The sequence below is a fragment of the Dioscorea cayenensis genome, chromosome 19, assembly GCF_009730915.1.
Source record: "Dioscorea cayenensis subsp. rotundata cultivar TDr96_F1 chromosome 19, TDr96_F1_v2_PseudoChromosome.rev07_lg8_w22 25.fasta, whole genome shotgun sequence".
NCBI lineage: Eukaryota > Viridiplantae > Streptophyta > Magnoliopsida > Dioscoreales > Dioscoreaceae > Dioscorea > Dioscorea cayenensis.
In genome coordinates this window covers 26,779,843-26,798,315 of record NC_052489.1, presented here as the reverse complement: position 1 = coordinate 26,798,315, position 18,473 = coordinate 26,779,843, and the positions used below count along the sequence as shown (strand labels likewise).

Here is an 18,473-nt window from a genome sequence, read left to right as displayed (position 1 = left end):
TATTAAACAAGTGGTTGTGATATATATATATATATATATTCATTTGAATAAGTGTCAATTTAGTTATTTGTCTCTCCCACCTAAATTTCAATTTTCAAAAGTTTTTTTTTCATGATATCTTTGTGTCCATTTCTTTCTTTTTTCTCCACCACTAAAGAATTCATAGTTCAGAGCATCACCTATGTATTTATTTATTTATATTTAATTTTTGGAGAAAAAAAAAAAAGAGAAAGAAGAATATCACAGTAATAATACCATGTGCACTGTTTTGTTTTTATTTAGGCCTTGGTTGGTCAGGAATGAAATAAAAACAGGACACAAAGAGCATGGTATTGTTCTGCTGAGGATCCTGCATTCCTGTATATCTCTGTTTCTGTCTGCCATCTTTGCCCATAATTCTCCCATTGTTCTTTGTCTCTAGATTTCATTACTGGATGAAAAGGAAGGCATCTTGATTGTTTGGGATCCTTTTTTTTCCAGCAAGATTTGATTTTGGAGCTGTTTCTTGAATCTAGGTTTGGCGGGGAAGATGAACTTTGGTCAGTTTTGATAACTGTTTTGTGATAAAGATGCAGCCGGATCAGAGAAGAAAGGTTTTTGCTTTTGTACCAATAAAAATAAAAATTGCATCTTTCTTGTGATTTGCTTGAATTTCAATGCCATTTATATCTGGTTTTGCTTGAATGATTTATATATGTGTGTGTGTGTGTGGATGTGTCTTGTTGAAAGATTTGGATCATTATGGAATGAGATACCATTCTATTCTTGTTTCTATGCCTGTTTGTTTTATGATCCTTTTACTTAAAAGTGTAAGAATGACTTGGTGGGTAGTTATGTGATCAAGTAATGCATTGTTTGTGGATTTGTTTCTGGTTTTAAACTCATCTTGGAATGCATGATAACAAGCCCCTTGTCATCTAGGAAGACATATGTGAACACCTTTGATTGGAAAGATTAACATATAGTATTAAGATCAATCAAACTGTTTCAACAGGATTAAAGTTTGTCTTCTGAGTATATACATATGTAGTGTTGAAATTGTTTAGAATATTAATTTTTCACAAAATCATTTGAGTTCTGATAATCCTTCTCTTACATGTGTTTATGGAATTTGATTGAGCAGCCAGCAGCAGAAATCGAGTTTTTCACCGAATATGGTGAAGGTAGTAGATACAGAATAGAAGAGGTAGTCGGCAAAGGGAGCTACGGCATCGTTTGTTCGGCTTATGACACACAAACCAGTGAAAAGGTGGCAATTAAGAGGATCAATGATATATTTGAACATGTCTCTGATGCAACCCGCATACTTCGAGAAATTAAGCTTCTTCGGCTCCTGTCTCATCCCGATATTGTCGAAATCAAGCACATTTTATTGCCGCCTTCTCGGAGGGAATTCAAAGATATCTATGTTGTTTTTGAACTCATGGAGTCTGATTTACACCAAGTTATTAAGGCAAACGATGATTTAACTCCAGAACACTATCAATTTTTCCTTTATCAGTTGCTTCGCGGATTGAAATACATACACACAGGTGATCTATAAAAGTCTCTGCATGTTTGTATTTCTGCTAATATGTGAACTATATATGTTGTACTTAGTTGATCGATTTTTCTTTTTGGTTGTCTTGTGGAAAATGCAGCAAATGTATTTCACAGGGACCTTAAACCGAAAAACATTTTGGCAAACTCTGATTGCAAGCTTAAGATATGTGACTTTGGCCTCGCGAGAGTGGCCTTTGATGATACTCCGACGGCCATATTTTGGACGGTAAGTGCCGAACTTTATCATATGTCATACAATTATGTAAAGCATGGCAATCACTGGAATATGAAAATGTACAAGTTTGCAGGACTATGTTGCTACCAGGTGGTACAGGGCACCTGAATTATGTGGATCCTTTTCCTCAAAGGTTGATGATCATCTTATATGGTTCAGTGAATTGTTGTTAAATGATTGAAACTTTAAAATGTCACCCAATGATTTCTTCATATATGATTTAATGCAGTATACACCAGCAATCGATATATGGAGCATTGGTTGTATCTTTGCTGAATTATTGACCGGAAAGCCTCTATTTCCTGGGAAGAATGTTGTCCATCAATTGGATTTAATTACAGATTTATTGGGCACACCTTCTGCAGACGCCATTGCCAGAGTACATAGTCAGAAAACTTTTCCTTTGAATCATGGATTTCTACTTCATGTGTTACTAATGACTTTTGAAACACTACCTTATTAGGTCCGAAACGAGAAGGCAAGACGATACTTAAGCAGCATGAGGAAGAAAAAGCCTATACCTTTATCTCAGAAATTCCCAAATGCTGATCCACTAGCCCTCCATTTGTTAGAGAGGATGCTAGCTTTTGAACCTAAGGATCGTCCTTCTGCCGAAGAGGTGTATACAGTTAAAATGCTTATGTTTATTGTTTATGTACAATATCGACAATGAGGATCTAAGGAAGCCAATTCTTGGTGCAATGTGTCAGGCTTTGGCACATCCCTACTTCAGGGGTTTAGCGAAAGTCGAGCGGGAACCTTCTGCTCAGCCCGTGACGAAGATGGAATTTGAATTCGAAAGACGACGGATAACTCAAGAAGAAATCAGGGAGCTCATTTACAGAGAGATTCTTGAGTATCACCCGAAAATGTTGAAAGAGTTCCTCAAGGGAACTGAATCTACTGGCTTTATGTATCCAAGGTATCCTTCCTTTCTCGATTTCATGTTTCATACTTGGCCTCAATCTGAAATTATGCAGTTATTCTAGTAAATAAGGTTTCTGAAATTATCAATTTTTGAATTGGCAGTGCTGTAGATCAATTCAAGAAGCAATTTTCTTGCCTGGAAGAAAATTACAAAAACGGCACAACTGTTGCGCGGCCTGAAAGGCAACATGCATCATCACTACCAAGGTAAGTTTAACTGATATTCATCTTGAGCATTATAATAAAGTGGCATATACAATTGCAACTGATCACTGACGAGGTCGAGTACTTCATACGCAGGCCCTGTGTAGTTGCTGATCCTGATAATAGAACACAGGTTGCAGCAGAAATCAGTGAGGATTTATCCAAGTGTGGCATTAAGGAAACTGAAAAGCCACAAGCCTACAAGAATGGTGCTATCCCTTCAACAAAAACTACTCAAGTCTATCAGAATTCCCATGGTAGACAAATAAATACATGGGTGTCTTAAATTGTTATAAAATTAATGACATATGTGTTCTGATACAATTGATGACACAGGTATTGCTGCTAGGCCTGGTAAAGTTGTTGGCTCTGTTATACAGCACAACAATGCCCAGGCAGTTGCTCTTACTGACGCTGGAGAGGTAGATGACACTCGGAAAAATGTTAAAAATACAGCAGGTCAGTTGTATTATGCACGATCGGGTTATTCATATCCGAGGAGAAATTCAAGCTGTAAGAGTGAAAGAGGCAATGAGGGATTGGAAGGGCCTTCAATTGTGCATCCGAAACACTACATTGCGAGAAAAGTGGCAACAGCTGCAGCTGAAGGTAGCGTTGGGTGATAACTGGTGAAAAATGGGAGGGGATTGTATTGCACACTTGCAGTCATACAGTATCTGTAAATGCTGGGGGTGCAGCTCAACACAGTTACAATGTTTATTTTGTTTGATTGTGTTTGCATGGGAATAAAAGGGATTGGATACATCCTTTTATCCATTCTAATGCTATCTTTCAACAATGGAGCCATATCCTATGTAATTGCCTCCAATGTATAACATAGAACCTTATAAGACCAAGCTTATAGATTCCACATAATAACAGCTATTACTTCAAGAATTCCCAGATGACAGAAATATTATAAGTGTACATAATCAATACTTGTCAAATCATTCAGACATTTCACAGAATCAGTAAGCTTTTGTTACTCTCAATGAAGAAAAGCAAACAGCATTCTGTGATATAAGAAGACAATTTTTATGATGAAATTAATACACCTCATTGCAGTCAGGCCTATATATGACTCTCATCAAGACAGGCCAAAAGATTCAACTCACAAAACTGAGATGGCAATGGCCTCTATAAAAACATCACTGCTCAATAATTTTAATATTTTGACAATTGGTAAGTCACTTATGCAGATGCACCAAACAGATGTCATCTCCAAGGATGTTTAGCTCGTCTTGGCATTACAAAGGGAGTGTTGCCAGCCCTGTGTTTTCGGAGAGCATTGTCCTCTTCATCCTCACTGGATTCATCTGTCCTCCACCTTGGCATGCCTTTCATGTTTAGTTCTTTGGTCGGTGAGCCTCTGTTCACCAAACATCATACACAGAGACAAGAAATTATACGGTATACCAGGGAAGGTATCCAACTAGCACTGGATTCATCTAGCGTTGGGATCAAAACATGGCCATCTAAATATAATAATTTTCAGATCATAAACTACACATGCAAAAACATAAGATAATGAAAAGTTAGTTACCTCCTAGTGTTCATATTTGCTTCTTCTGATGACAGGTTACTTAAAGATCTATCCAGCAGATTCCGTTTCCCTGAGATTAATGAATTTTGGTCACCAAATGGATCTTTGCGGAAACCGTTATTGTGTGGTGTATTGATTAAGCTATTGGAATCTTCAGGGATGCCTCTTGGCAAAAGTGAATGGGAACTTTCTGCCTGAATAGCAATATCATTTGGCTCAAACCCAAATGAGCTCTGTAAACTGTGAAGTTGCCAATCATTATGCAGCAGTCCAGATGCAGTTGCCTTTGCCTCCCTCTGGGGAGTACTCTGGAGATTGATGGGATTACTTGCAGGAATCAAGAGGCCAACTGACTGATATCCTTGCTTAACATTATTCTGCTGTATTAGATGTTTGACAATGTTCCCATTTGAGGGCGAATATTCTCCATTGCTTGTATGAGAGGAAGACATTCCACCACCTAGTGTATTGATCCGGTAGGAACTTGGCCTTTCTGAAGCATTTAGAAGCCTTCGCTGGATAATAGATGTGCCTTTATTACCAAATTCAAAAGGATGACCACCTCTGGGGCTACTTAGACTGGTGTGCGCATTTGGTGAAGCTTTTCTGGACTCCAGATTTGTCAAAAGGACTGAGGGTTTCATAGATGAGTTTGATATAGCAGCAGGGTTTTCAGATTCAGCAGCAAAATCTTTAGCAAGTGGTGTTTGAACAGCATGTGAACCAAAGATAGCACTGTCAAAAACATTTGTTGCTGTAACCTTTTTCCGCTCTACCTCAGGCAGCAAGTTGACAGATTTATCCTGTGGAGAATGTGAATTTCCTCTCAAATCATGCAATTGCAAAATTCAAACTAGAAGCTTGCACTAAAGGAACTAGGGCCAGAATTATGTACATAAAGTTGTTAGGATATGGTCAGTAAGAGGCTGACATTTAAAATTCAAAATAATCATGCAATAATAATTGATAAGATTCAGAAAGTCAGGAGTAACATACAATCATAGCCGCTCTCCAATGGCTTATCGATCTTATCCGAGAAGCAACTTCTTCACTGGCACTCACTGTAACATTATGCTCCAATTTCTGAAGTTCACGATCTACTTGATATGCTTCAATGTATCGATATCGCTGACATTGAAAAATAAAAATGCAAGTATAATTTTAACATCTATGAAGTTGATATCTGGAAGAAAGTCGTTTCAGACCCAGACGAGCATTTAAGAAGAGTGGAACTATTTTTACTACTATACGCTAAAATCCAGTTTTTACAAAAGGAACATAACATACATCAACTGTCAGTTCATGAACAACACAAATCAACGAAAAGAACAAAAGAATTATCCAAACAAACAATCAAATGTTGTATACCGCAAAATGTATGACGACAAACATGGAGAACCACTAATCTCTGACATACAATACAGAAAGAAAGGGTCAAAAACCATTTACAGAACAACATCAAGAAAAGGTCACAGATAAATGATCAAAAGGATAATAATAAAAAAAAGAAATATTTTAAAGCAGAAATGCAGAGAAAGATACCTGAAGATAGAACACTACAAGGAGGCTACCATGCACACTTGCGGGATCTTGACGAGCATATTCAAAAAGACAACTATGGAGATACTTCTCTTCATTAGAATTCCATGGCAATTCAATAATTCTGTCCACCAGGTTCCTGCGACTACAGAGATAGCAAATCTCAGATACCAAGACTTCGACATGGTGATTCCAAGAATTTGGAGTCAAACTTTCAGAAAAAACACCAGGAGGAGCCTGCTTAATGTTATCCTCTTTCACTCTAGAACAATGCATCCTCTGATACATGAAGGCTTCTGTCAAAAGTCCACATTCAATCTTAACACGGACTGCTGTCATTGCTTGATTAAGTGAGATAGACTCGGAATTTGCAACACCACAGGTTCCATCATGACCAGTGCACCGTAAAACAGAAAGTGCTATGTCAGGACGCTGACGCTCCAATAAAACCTGTGCGATCTTTGGATGCGTTTCTGGACCGGCAATTTGTGGGAGTAGAATGCTAGCTTCCTATCCTTAAAATCAAATTAAAAGAAGAGAATTTTATAATGAAAATATTAAGAGCACTAAATTACATATCAATGTAGATTCAACTTAACAGCAGATCTCGGAACATGCTTATCAACTTAAAATTATAATCGTAATGCCATCAACATTAATGTTTTCCACATCTACTTAACATGCAAAATCATAACAAATGCAGCAGCAGTTATTTGTTAACAATTTCTTGGCTACAGTTGTTGAGGAAGAAATGGTTAGCGCCTGACAAACAACATTGCAGTAAGCAGTGTCTTCCACCTAGAGGACGAGGGAATTCTACTGGCAAACAAACAGTTACACAAATGATGTTCACAAACAGATAATTTGTAGTGGTTAAAAGAAGGAAATTGAAAAAGAAAATAATTAATATACATAGAGCTTCAAGCTTCAAAGTAAGAGAAAGTGGTTGAAAAACAGATAAAAATAATCTTCATTCATGACCATGTAATAAGACATTCACAGATGCACATATAACAGGAAAACATTAAACAATCAATGCCAATCAATCCAATGTAGGTGCAAATAAGAGTGGAAAGTTAGGCATGTTCAGTTGCCAAAAATGACATATTGAAGTTTAAGCTCATGTTGTGTGAAACAAGGACATAATCAAACACCAAACTAACAAATTCTAGCAAATTGTAAAAGTTTAAGCACCTGTAATGTCTGATCACTATCGTCATCCAGAAGATAAAAGGTTAACGATTCCAGGAGCGCATGCCTAGTAATGCCAAAGAAAGCTGCAAAATCATCAACTAAATATCTCCATTCTGAATCAGGTCTAGTCCACTGACGATCAAATAGATAATACAAGAACTAAAATTGTGTTAAGAAAAAGAGAAACCAGAAACAATAAAATTAGCATAGAAAGGAAAAGTAATTAGAATAGTGATTAAGGATACAATCGCCTGCTTTGCAAGAACCATGTCTGATGTTCCATGTAGAAATAGTACATCAGCAGCAACTCGTAGATTTCCAAAAGGGTACCACCCTTCCTTTCTATTTGTATGTCCTTCATCAATCTTGGACAGGAACAACAACGGTGAATGCTCCTGCTGCAAACAGGATATATCCAAATCCTCCTCGATATCCTGGCTATAACTTTCTTCTATTCCAAGGTTAGACAATGCTTCCTCAATAAATAAGGTCGCCTCATTTGGCCCAAGAGAAGCTACAGAAGTACTTGTGAAGTTAGGCCACGCTCGCTTAACAGCAGCTGACTTCCTTTCACGGACAAGCCTATTCCATGAAGCAGAATCAGGGAAACGTGATGGCACATCCTCAAGAAATTGATGTTGAATGCACCAGATCATGACCTCCAAATGCTGTCAAAACAAACAACGGCACATACGTATGTAATAGTTTAATATAATGCCATATGCACAAAATAGTCTGGGCCCCACTGAATAACAATATTAGTCAACTTCAGCAAAAGAGAAAATTGTACAACTGACAGCTAAGTAAACCATTACAATATAGGAATCAATGTTGCATTAGGTCATGGTAAGTGCCAATAAGCAAGATCCCAAAGAGGTCTAGTCTTGCTCACACATCTGAGTTATTTCTTGAACTTTAGATGGAACTGAAGTAATATTCTGCTTTCATGAAACAAAGAATATGTGGATCCACGAAGAAAGGAACACAACAAACTCCTAAGCTTGTTACAATACAAGGACAGGGGCACACATTTTATTACAGTGAGGAAACTGAGAGAGAACCATTGCTAGAGACCAGCATTCAAATTGTCATACGTAATCTAAACACAGATGAAGCATCATAAACACAAATAATAAATTATATCAAGCAACTGTATCTCAAGTCTGGGAAACTTGTCAACCAAAATTTTAAGTTACATCAGGGCACAAGAAGTCATTTATTACAAGGGAGAAGATGCAGGCAGATATGATACATTTTCATGCTAGATAGGTTATTCCAAAAAGGCAATCTCCACAAATGATGTTTCCAAGTGTTTGCGGCTAGAGTAAAGTTAAACAAACAGTTTTAGTGGTGACCCTAAACCAGATTCCAAGTAAGCAAGAACCTTAAACAAGCATTATGTGAATGGAAATGAAGAACAAGGAAAACAAATTCAACATCAGAAAAATAAATTTGTTATATCCAGAACATGTGATTAATTTCTCTAATCACCGGCCCAAGACAGGCAAAATTAGATTTCTCAAAATGTTCATTTTTTATTTGATATTGCATAGGGTCATTACAAATATAAAATTACTAGTATAAGAGCATCCAAAGGAAAATAAGTTCAGGCAAAAATGGGGAACCATCCAACAAATCAAGATGAAAGGCAGACAAATTCCAGAATCCAAACCTGCTTGGCCTTCAATGTGCTCTCCAAGAGTTGGTGTAAGTCACGCAGTTGTGCAGAAAGTGTTTCCTTAAATGATGCATCCATAACCTCAAGAACACTAGAAACACCAGTTAGCTGTAAGACAAACTTTTGAAGCAAATTCATCTTATCTTTCATTGCTTCTATTCCTAAAGCATCTATACTGCAGTCAAGGAACACATACTGTGGAAACTGAAAAATAAGCAAACCATCATTAAGAAAATTTTCATTCAATAGGATACATATACTACTAAGCTCATGAATTATCCTCTTGAACTTTCTCTTGCACCAGTCCTTCACAACCACTTCATCCAAAAGAAAAGCAAGAACAGGATCACTTGATACTGCATTTTCATCCATGCACACATCCGTAACATCTGTCCCGCTCGTTAAGGCAAGGCAATCATGAAGAAACTTGTGAAGAGTTAGGCAATGTTTAAAATTCCATGAAAAAAAAAACAACAGCACATGCATCCAAATAGGCGGCCAGCATGTGTAATTTACTAAAGGATACAATGGCAAATCAAGGAGACCAAGTTATTCTCCAGAGCAACATCAAAGAGAGAATACAAGCGCTCAATGTCGGCAGCTGAATGCTCACCAATGTCTTTCTTTTCTTGAAATCGGTCATCCAGCTTTTTTGATATCAGGCCAGCCTCAATGCACTTATAGTAAAGGCGAAGCCGCACTTTACTTCCCGAAGTCGGTAAAGCAGTCCTACAAATTGGACACACATCACATCTCTGGCTGCATTCAGCACATAAAGCAGCATGCCCGCATGATTCCAATACATGCTTCACATAGCGTCCGCAGCTACTCAAATCTCTTGTCGCTCGACAATGCTCAATCTTTGCCTCGTTGCAAAGCTCAATCAGATCGATTGAAGCCATATGCTCCAGCACATTCTGGTACAGCGATGCATTACTAGGAAGACACTTGTGCGAATTCATCTACAGAGAAAAAAAAAATTCTACTTTACATCATTCAATCCACTTCATAGGAAAAATAAATCACCCCATCAGATTATCATAACAAAAAAGATTAAAAAAAAACCTATCACGGTGACAAACGGCAAATATACAAGAGTTGAAAATAGAAAAATCAACGAACAGAGAGCATCAAGAAGAAAATAATAGAAAATAGACACAAGTGAAAAACCACTGCCGCGCATTGAGCGAAGTTTGTGCTTCCGGCTCGAAGAGCAAAAGGGAAACAGAGTACCTCGGGTTCCATGATATCGCGAGGGTCGAAAAGAGTTCAATCAGAGTGAAAGGACGAGAAGAGAGGGGAGATGGCCGCCATTAATGGAGGTTGGATCGGGTTGGGAGAAGGAGATGGACGCTTCGAAGGATTTGAGGGCAAACGTTCGGGATCGAGACGAATTCACTCTAGGGTTGGGGATTTCCAGGGTTTTGTGCAGCGGGTGGCGGATCCGCTTTCAGATTTATAACGGGTCGGGTCCGATAGGTCTATGATTACATTTAACGGGTCGGATCCTAAGTAACGGGTATAAATCCATAGCATCTTTCCAAACTTAGCTTTGTGGATCGGATCTTAAGATTTTGAGTTTGTAACGATGAGAGATTTCATAACGGTTAGAAAATCTAATCATTCCTGTTTCTATACCATTGATTCATTATTGATTGAATAGCTATTCGGGTAGGATCTTGTACATTTTAATTTAACAAGTATAACGGGTCGGATCCTAAGCAACGGGCATAAATCCATAATATCTCTCAATCTTTCCAAACTTAGCTTCGTGGATCTTATCTTAAGATTGTGAATTTGTAACGATGAGATATTTCATAACGGGCACAAAATCTAATCATTCCTGCTTCAATACCCTTTGAATCATCATTGATTGAATAGCGATTCGGGTCGGATCTTGTACATTAACAAGTATAACGGGTCGGATCCTAAGCAACGGGCATAAATCCATAATATCTCTCACTCTTTCCAAACTTAGCTCAAATTGGATCGGATCATTGTGAGTTTGTAAAGACAAGAGATTTTATAACGGGTACAAAATCAAATCATTGATGTGTCTATAGTCTATACCATTGAAACATTGATTAAATAAGTATTCAGGTCGGATCTTGATATCTTGTACATTTAATTTAACAAGGATAAAATCCAAAATATCAAATATCTTATTGTAACGGGTGAGAGATCTAATAAAAAAGTAAAATAAAATAGCACAGTAACAAATGGCACTTGAAATGTAAAAATATATATAGAAAGTAACGGGTCGGGTGCGATGGTCCAATAATAACATTTGACGGGTCGGATCCTAAATAACAATCTTTCCAAATTTAGGTTTGGGACAATGAGAGATTTCTCATAACGGGTATGAAATCGAATCATTCATAGTCCGATATCATCCAATCATTGTATATTTAACGGGCGAAATCCGAGATCGGATCTTGAACTAACGGGTCTGAGAATGGTCTTCTGGGGCCTATATATATCGAGCAGTGGTTCAATCTCAAAACTCACAACGCTGGTGCTCTTTGCTCTCTGTTTCCACGCGGGAGCATGGATCGGAGCTTCTTGTATTTGAAATCGGCTCTTCTAGCCATGGAGCCAGTCAATACTGTGCTCTTTCTCGCTAGGTCATTCGTCCTTCGTTGTTTATTTGTCTTCCTTCTTGATCGCTTGGGATGATTTGCTATGATGATGATGTTTGTTGCATTGTTTGTGAAGTTTGATGAGGTTTTTTTTTTTTGGAGCTTTGAAATGGTTTGGATCATAGTTTTTGATGTTCTTGTTTCCTATCAATTGTTTGATGAATTGCATGAGTAAATGTTTGGTTCTTACAGCCCCTTCTATCTCCTTGATTTGTTTTGATTATTCCATGCCAAAATTTCAGTAGATCAGTTCATGTAGTAACCTTATACTTCGCCGTTTATTTGTTTGTTTGTTTTGTTGCCTTTATTTATTTTAAATATTCTGCTGGAAGGAGTAGGATGGATTAATCAATTAAAGGAGAAGCCTTTCTCTGTTTTCTTTTTCTTTTCCTTATCTTTTTTTTCCTTTTCCCTTTATTTTCTTCTTGTTTTACTCAAGATCAGAGTTTCTTAGTCATAGCTCTTTATCCCTGTGAGCCCACTATCATGTCTTTTTTCTTGTTTTGGATCATGAATTTTGTTTTTCTTGTTGCCTATTAATTGTTTGATGAATTGCATGTGAGAATGTTTGATTCTTATATTTCCTACAATCTACTAGATGTCTTTTGATAATTCCATCCCATTATTTCAGTAGACCAGCTGATGCAGTAACCGCATTCTTCCTTGTTTGACATTTGTTTGTTTTGTTGGCTTTACTTTTTATTTTCTCATTTTTCTTGCAGAAAGGAATAGGATGGATAAGTCAGTGAAAGAAGAAAACAACCATGGATAACTTCTTTATTTTCATTTGATTTGATTTTTCTGTTTTTCTTTCCTTCATTATTTTCTTCTATTTTCACTCTATTATTAGAAAATTCCTTAGTCAGACCTTTCATGCCTTCTCCTGATTTATTCTAATACTTGATTTGTAAGGCAGCAATTACAGACCTTCTAGGTTAAATCCTGACTTCATTCATTGTGTTTGCAAACTTATTTTTTCAATAGATGCTAATAGTTGTATACTCTATGTTCAAATTAATAAACTAGAACTGAACATTTTGTCATTACTCTGTCAATCTTTATTCTGTTTATGTTTCTCAATTAGGCAATCTGGTGGAGGATCTATTACAACAAAAGTACAGACCTTCATTTTGGACCACTGTGCTGATGATGTTGTAAGTATTATCAAGTATCCCTGTCTTTTCCCATTTAAATTGTTTAAAACTCAACTAGGTTTCAAAAGAAGCATCAAGCCTTTAGAACGTGACAGTATGTGTGCTGCAGATCTAACTATTTTATAATTTGTACATCACATCTTGTCTTCTTGAACTCTGTGTGATTATTTGTGGTATATCATTTAGCACTGTTACAATGACTTTAAATGTGATAACTATGCTTTTCTTAATGAACATCATGCTTACTATGCATAAGATATGTCAATATATGTCTTGCTTGTCATGGAGTACATCATATTGTCATATCATATAATGAAGCTGAACTTTCACTTGATTATCATGGACCAAAGAGTGAGCCTTAGTGTATATATTATATAATCTTTCTTCTATTATTGGGCCTTTCATATGTAGGTCAGTAAAGGCAATACTCGGCATAAGATTTACATGAAAAATATTCTTAAAAGTATCATCAGTGTCGCTGAATCAAGCAATATTGATATGGCTGATGGCTTGTATGAGCAGTTTGCTTATTATATGACTTTAAATGTGGTGAGTATCATTATATTCTTTCCTTCTTTCATTACAGTTATTTGGAGCATCATTTTTAATAAGTAGTATGCCAAATTATCTGTCAAACATAGAAGCTTCTTCAATATTTTCATTTGTTACTATGTTGTATGGCCATTTATCAAAGTGCATGACAACTTTCTTCTTTTTCTTTATCATATCAACAATTCTCACAATACAGGCCCACCTATGAATCAGTTGCATGCATGTGCAAGCTTCTATATTTTCATTTGTTACTATGTTGTATGGCCATTTATCAAAGTGCATGACAACTTTCTTCTTTTTCTTTATCATATCAACAATTCTCACAATACAGGCCCAACCATGAATCAGTTGCATGCATGTGCAAGTTTCGTTGGGGATGTTGTGCTATACCTTGTCTTTCGTGAATCTCCCATTGACATTTTATTTTGAATTGAAAATTTATTTTTAACAATAGTCCATTTGATTTTGTTGATTTCGGCATGTTATCCCCATCATATATCATAAATTCATAATTACATTCTAGGATCATGAATTTCTGTTCAAGTTAATTTATCTCTTGAGTTCATGCATTTCATGCTATTCTTATGCATTGAAGTAAAAAAAAGCACCAATAAGGTTGAGCTCTCTGGACATGATTTTTGAATGTTCCTCTGATCACTATCCTGTCAAAACCCATAATTTTGTCCATTTATAATGATGATAGAGCACACACTTGTATATGTGGAATTCAAGCTCTTATAAGTCAAAATTACTAAATAATGCTCGATGTGGTTATTTTACATTCTAGATTCCTTTGTCTATTGTCATTTACCATTATGTTTTTCAATTTCTTTGTGCTAATACATGAGCTTTTTTTACATTGAAGAAAGTTGACTGTGTTGTCTAATTCATGCATAGGATGATGGCTCCCTAAATGATAACAACAAAATTTGTAAGCACATATCTTTTTATTTATCAAACGGTAAGGTTACAGGGATGGCTTGCCTTTCTTTCTTGGTTTAGCTCGTGTGATTCTCACTGAACTTACATGATGTGTGAGTTTTATAGGCCATGGTGATATCAACTCAACAAATTTTATTGTCAAGTTGCAATGTTCACTCAATATGCTACAAGGAGACACTGGGTATGCTATTGCCTGTTTTATCAGTCTGCAGTATTTATATTGTAGATTATAGTATTAAACTATCAATAGCTCCTTGCACATATATTGAAAGAATTTTGTATTGTTCAGGAGATACATGCCAGGATATGCAGGGAAATATGAAAAGATAGCTTAGTAATCAAATAGCAGCTCTAAGTCAGTACTTGAATATATGACCTCTTGTCTGCATAGTCTTTAGAAAGATCTTCATACTTTATTTACCATGAATTTCACATAAGGAGATGTCCAAGAAGGGGAATATTATGTTGCGTCACCGTCTACACATTGTACAATCAATAGTTAAAAAGCTGCTAAAACTACCCTCTGAAAATGTGACCTTTTATTGGAAACTATAGCTTATGTCTATATTTACTTGAAATGCATAAAAAAAAAAATTCAGAATCTTATAATATCAGAATATTATCATTTCTTTAATGGATAAAGGTAATTTTACCCATTTTGTGCAATCCAATCTTGGAAATCCATACTATTCCATATAATTCTTTATTTATCATAATATCTCATATTCTCATGTGTTAAGTTTTTATAATTGCTCAGGTGTGCCCTTTGGCCCTCAGGCCTTCTCTTGTCTGAATTTATACTTTCTCAGCCGGGGACTTTCTCAAACAAATGTTGCCTTGAGGTAAATCAGTTTTTATTGGCTTCTACATTTCAGCCTCATCACCAGCATTAGCTTCAATTGACTTTGATTCTAATTTTTTTTCTCTTTATCTTAATTTTCACAAATCTTTTTTGCCTTCAGGAAGTTAATCAAGTTGATTTATTGGCTTCTAAATTTCAGCATCATCACCAGCATTAGCCTTCAATCAACTATGATTCTAATTTTTTTTTTCTCCTTATCTCAATTTTCACAGATCTTTTTTGCCTTCAGGAAGATAATCAAGTTGTTACTAGTAGTCTTCAATCAACTATGATCTTAATATTATTCTTATTTTTTGAGTTCATGTGAATCCCAAAAGTACACTTTGTTTATGTATGCCTTAAATTTGTATTGTGGATAACCTGTTCTTTTTTAGTTAATACTTGTCATTATTAGTTTTTGCATTACCTGTCTGATTGTGACTAGCTATTTTATGTTGCTATGTCTGTGTGATATGTTCTTTTCCCCAATTGCCATGCAAGCTTTAATACTTTTTTTTAGTGCTCTTCATTATCAATTATTCCGTTGCCGTTTCTAAAATTTCTTCAATGTGTCCTATCCCAAAAAACAGTTTCTTCTTTTAATTTGTTCATTTTGACCATGCAAATGCACTTTCTTGTTAATTTATAAAATTGTTGATTAACATTTAGAATTTTCCTTGCTGCCTTTTCTATACCCACAGGTTGGATCTGGTGTTGGTTTAGTAGGTGTTTGTCTTGCATATGCTGGAGCCTCAAAGGTATGACTTTAATATTCTAGATCTAAAATTTGAGGTCAACTGGGATTTTCCTTATAGCAGTTTAATTGTCAAGCTAATGAAACTAAGGTAATATGCTTCCATGTTCTTGAGCTAAAATTACACATTACTTGTTTATGAAGTTGATATAGACACTTGCTAATCAAATAGGACAGTTCTAACAGGATGCAAAAGCTTGAGAATGGCTCTGAAATGCCACTGCAGTTTACCAAAATTTGAGGTTAACTGGCATTTTCATAGAGCAGTTAAAGTAGTGCAACTAGCTGCACGTCATACTTGTCCAGTCTTTTATGTGAATATGCATAGAGCTTTTTCGTTTGTGCCTCTCTTAAGGTTATCAAGACTCCAAAAGGTGAGCCATGTGAGCTAATTTATGGACTTAAGAAGTCATAGGTTAAGTTATTGGTTAAATCACCATTGCTCATCTTTAAAACACATGATGCTAACCACCAAGGTTGATGGTTTATTGAGAGTTCTAAATGGGCGCCCTACTATCCTTCAAGACATGCAGGGATTTGCCAGGTAACTTGACCTGAATCTCTATTTGAGTATGAGTATTGCTTTAATGGTGTACCACTCGGAAATCTGTAAAGTTCTCCATGTTATCCTGCTGCAAATACAGTGTGAAATATGGATCACTCAAAAGACTTCGGAGTGCAATGCAATAAATACATGGAATTTCTGTAAAAACTTTTATTTTATTTTTCTTTTTTCCTTTTCTCTAAAAAATTGACAAGGTTGGATGTTAGGCTGCCAGATTGTTTCACATATGCATCTAAAAAGTTAGCTTCTAATGATGAAATTCGTTTACAGGTTGTTCTTACTGATGGTGATGTATCAACTTTGGCAAATATGGAGCACAATCTAGAGCTGAACGAGTACATTACTAAGAACAAGGTATCTTTCATGCTATGAACTTGGTTCCTTACGTGACCTTGCTTACAAACTAGATATATGTTGGCAGATCTTTCACTTCAGAAGGTTAACACTCCTGTGCTATCTTTCTGGTGTATCCTGTGATCATTAAATATTTTTTTGTTTATATGGGAATAATGTCAAAGCAATTTTTATTATTTATTATGTTTTTTTTAGTAAGAGGTTGCAAAAATCAATAACTGCATTTGGTTGATGTCACTCTGTTCCATTTTTCTTTTCTTGCTTGATATTTGTAAGTCTTCTGTGAACATTTGACTAAGAAGCCACAGGATTTTTACAAATATGTTTGTTTAGTTATTGCATATATATATATATATATTCTAATTGAGAATAGAGAAGTGCATTCATAAAATTGTTGCCGTACATTCTTTAGTGGTTTAACAAAAATTAAGATGACTGATTTTCAGATAGAGTGCAAACATTTATTGTGGGAAACAGCATCAGAAAGTGAGCTCCAAAGCTTCCAAACTGAGATAGTGTAAGTATGTTATCAATTTTAAAGTATTTGAAATTGGAAAAAAGTTCATGTTTTCCAGCAACCATATTTTGTGTTTTCCTCCTTTGAGTAATTCTTTGTGAAATTAATTCTGATTGGCTAATTTCGCTGTTAATTACTTCATGCTATTCACTAGTTTCCTCAAGCATATAGAATCTATTTGTGGTTCTGGTGGACTGTTGCTTTTTAACGCATATTGTATTGCCTGTATGGTTATATATGTTGAGCCTTACTGTTTTCCTTAACCTATGACAACTTACTCTCACCCCTGTGCATGCCAAATATATTTTCTATGCTTTAAAGGTTGCTTTAAATGTTGTCCAAGTACTTAGATAGGCTTCTAGCTTTTTGTAAATGTTCTTTCTGATGGTGTATGCATGCGTTTTCCAAATAAGATAAATCAGTGGACATTATGAATCAGCTAATATTTACATCTGAAACTTGACGAAAAAGTCAGGCAGATCTTCTAATGGGGCCTGCTTGGAAGATGTTTTATAATAAATGATTTGCATCTGTAAATCTCCTAAGATAGTGACTGGATGACCAGAGACATATCAAATAAATTGACAATAATCATCTTTGCAAACTTAATTGACTTTTTGCAGATTGGGTGCTGACATTGTATATGATCCACGGTATGTCCCACATCTTATTCGTGTTCTCTCCATCCTACTGAATCATGGCAAATCTGGTTTATATGAGGAGAAAGTGAGTATAAAGTATGAAAATGAATTGAGTCATTATAAAGAGCAAAAAGATATTTCAGCCAACGCACTCAAGGAAGCCCCAGTTGCTTATATTGCCACAGTCATTCGCAATGACAGTACATGGAATTATTTTCTCAGACTTGCAGGTGAAACTAATATCTCTGTTCAAGATATAACTGGAATGAGCAAATCTCTCAATTTACTTCCTTACATGCCCTCTTATGATCGAGAGAGTGTGTACCTTTTTAAATTGTCTTCTTTATGTAATTGAATTTGCTGTTTACTTGAGAATTTATTGCTGAAGTGTTCTAATTTTATATCATTGCATTGTTAGCCACGTGGACTGTAGTCCTGCTTTAGACCTTATCTTCTTATTGATGCCACTAGAAGTTGTTCCCTATTTATATTGAATTACTCTATCTTGATGATAGTTTGCACCAAACTTCATTTGCTCTTTAACTTAATTCCATGTCTTATTTACTTCATTGAATTACACTTTCTTGTTGATATTCCGCAGCGAACTTGATTTGCATTTTATCTTAATTCTGTGTCCTATTTATTACATGGA

At 35.8% G+C, this 18,473-nt stretch overlaps 3 protein-coding genes across 7 annotated transcripts; 2 read left to right on the top strand and 1 right to left on the bottom strand.

Annotated features, from left to right (window-relative positions):
* The first annotated feature begins 264 nt into the window (after nucleotides 1-264).
* LOC120249952 (mitogen-activated protein kinase 15-like) lies at nucleotides 265-3,765 on the top strand. Of its 2 annotated transcripts, XM_039258666.1 has the most exons (10): nucleotides 265-593; nucleotides 1,124-1,532; nucleotides 1,641-1,768; nucleotides 1,851-1,910; nucleotides 2,007-2,156; nucleotides 2,241-2,396; nucleotides 2,488-2,699; nucleotides 2,807-2,911; nucleotides 3,005-3,165; nucleotides 3,245-3,765. In XM_039258666.1, the coding sequence occupies exons 1-10, from the start codon at nucleotides 570-572 to the stop codon at nucleotides 3,529-3,531; spliced, it is 1,692 nt and encodes a 563-aa protein (XP_039114600.1). In that variant the 5' UTR covers nucleotides 265-569; the 3' UTR covers nucleotides 3,532-3,765. The 2 variants fall into 2 exon arrangements, with proteins under 2 accessions (XP_039114600.1, XP_039114599.1); XM_039258665.1 differs by lacking the exon at nucleotides 265-593 and having other exon boundaries at nucleotides 1,082-1,532.
* A 135-nt stretch (nucleotides 3,766-3,900) lies between these two features.
* Nucleotides 3,901-10,290, bottom strand: LOC120249951 (E3 ubiquitin-protein ligase HOS1). The gene is made up of 10 exons (XM_039258664.1): nucleotides 10,096-10,290; nucleotides 9,389-9,824; nucleotides 9,117-9,251; nucleotides 8,857-9,032; nucleotides 7,430-7,852; nucleotides 7,185-7,343; nucleotides 5,994-6,500; nucleotides 5,448-5,579; nucleotides 4,452-5,254; nucleotides 3,901-4,277 (listed from the first exon to the last, which is right to left on the bottom strand). Exons 1-10 carry the CDS (start codon nucleotides 10,105-10,107, stop codon nucleotides 4,124-4,126), a joined length of 2,937 nt encoding a protein of 978 aa, XP_039114598.1. The 5' UTR covers nucleotides 10,108-10,290; the 3' UTR covers nucleotides 3,901-4,123.
* Nucleotides 10,291-11,335: 1,045 nt separating this feature from the next.
* Nucleotides 11,336-18,364, top strand: LOC120250112 (putative uncharacterized protein DDB_G0277003). 4 transcript variants are annotated; one of them, XM_039258891.1, is made up of 11 exons: nucleotides 11,386-11,486; nucleotides 12,224-12,242; nucleotides 12,586-12,655; nucleotides 13,067-13,204; nucleotides 14,105-14,168; nucleotides 14,255-14,330; nucleotides 14,907-14,991; nucleotides 15,692-15,748; nucleotides 16,580-16,663; nucleotides 17,110-17,180; nucleotides 17,804-18,364. In XM_039258891.1, the coding sequence occupies exons 2-11, from the start codon at nucleotides 12,235-12,237 to the stop codon at nucleotides 18,174-18,176; spliced, it is 1,026 nt and encodes a 341-aa protein (XP_039114825.1). In that variant the 5' UTR covers nucleotides 11,386-11,486; nucleotides 12,224-12,234; the 3' UTR covers nucleotides 18,177-18,364. The 4 variants fall into 4 exon arrangements, with proteins under 4 accessions (XP_039114826.1, XP_039114824.1, XP_039114827.1 ...); XM_039258890.1 differs by lacking the exon at nucleotides 12,224-12,242 and having other exon boundaries at nucleotides 11,338-11,486; XM_039258893.1 differs by having other exon boundaries at nucleotides 11,366-11,486; nucleotides 12,224-12,655.
* The last annotated feature ends 109 nt before the right edge of the window (nucleotides 18,365-18,473 follow it).

Coding starts and splice junctions, on each gene's coding strand:
- LOC120249951 (XM_039258664.1), bottom strand. Junction 9,033..9,116: donor TCATGAGCTTAGTAGTATAT/GTATCCTATTGA, acceptor ACTGCAGTATAG/ATGCTTTAGGAATAGAAGCA. Junction 5,255..5,447: donor ATTGGAGAGCGGCTATGATT/GTATGTTACTCC, acceptor CATTCTCCACAG/GATAAATCTGTCAACTTGCT.
- LOC120250112 (XM_039258890.1), top strand. CDS start 11,410: ATGGATCGGAGCTTCTTGTATTTGAAATCGGCTCTTCTAGCCATGGAG. Junction 14,331..14,906: donor ATGCTACAAGGAGACACTGG/GTATGCTATTGC, acceptor ATAATTGCTCAG/GTGTGCCCTTTGGCCCTCAG. Junction 15,749..16,579: donor CATATGCTGGAGCCTCAAAG/GTATGACTTTAA, acceptor ATTCGTTTACAG/GTTGTTCTTACTGATGGTGA.
- LOC120249952 (XM_039258665.1), top strand. CDS start 1,097: ATGTGTTTATGGAATTTGATTGAGCAGCCAGCAGCAGAAATCGAGTTT. Junction 1,533..1,640: donor ATTGAAATACATACACACAG/GTGATCTATAAA, acceptor TGGAAAATGCAG/CAAATGTATTTCACAGGGAC. Junction 2,157..2,240: donor CTGCAGACGCCATTGCCAGA/GTACATAGTCAG, acceptor CTACCTTATTAG/GTCCGAAACGAGAAGGCAAG.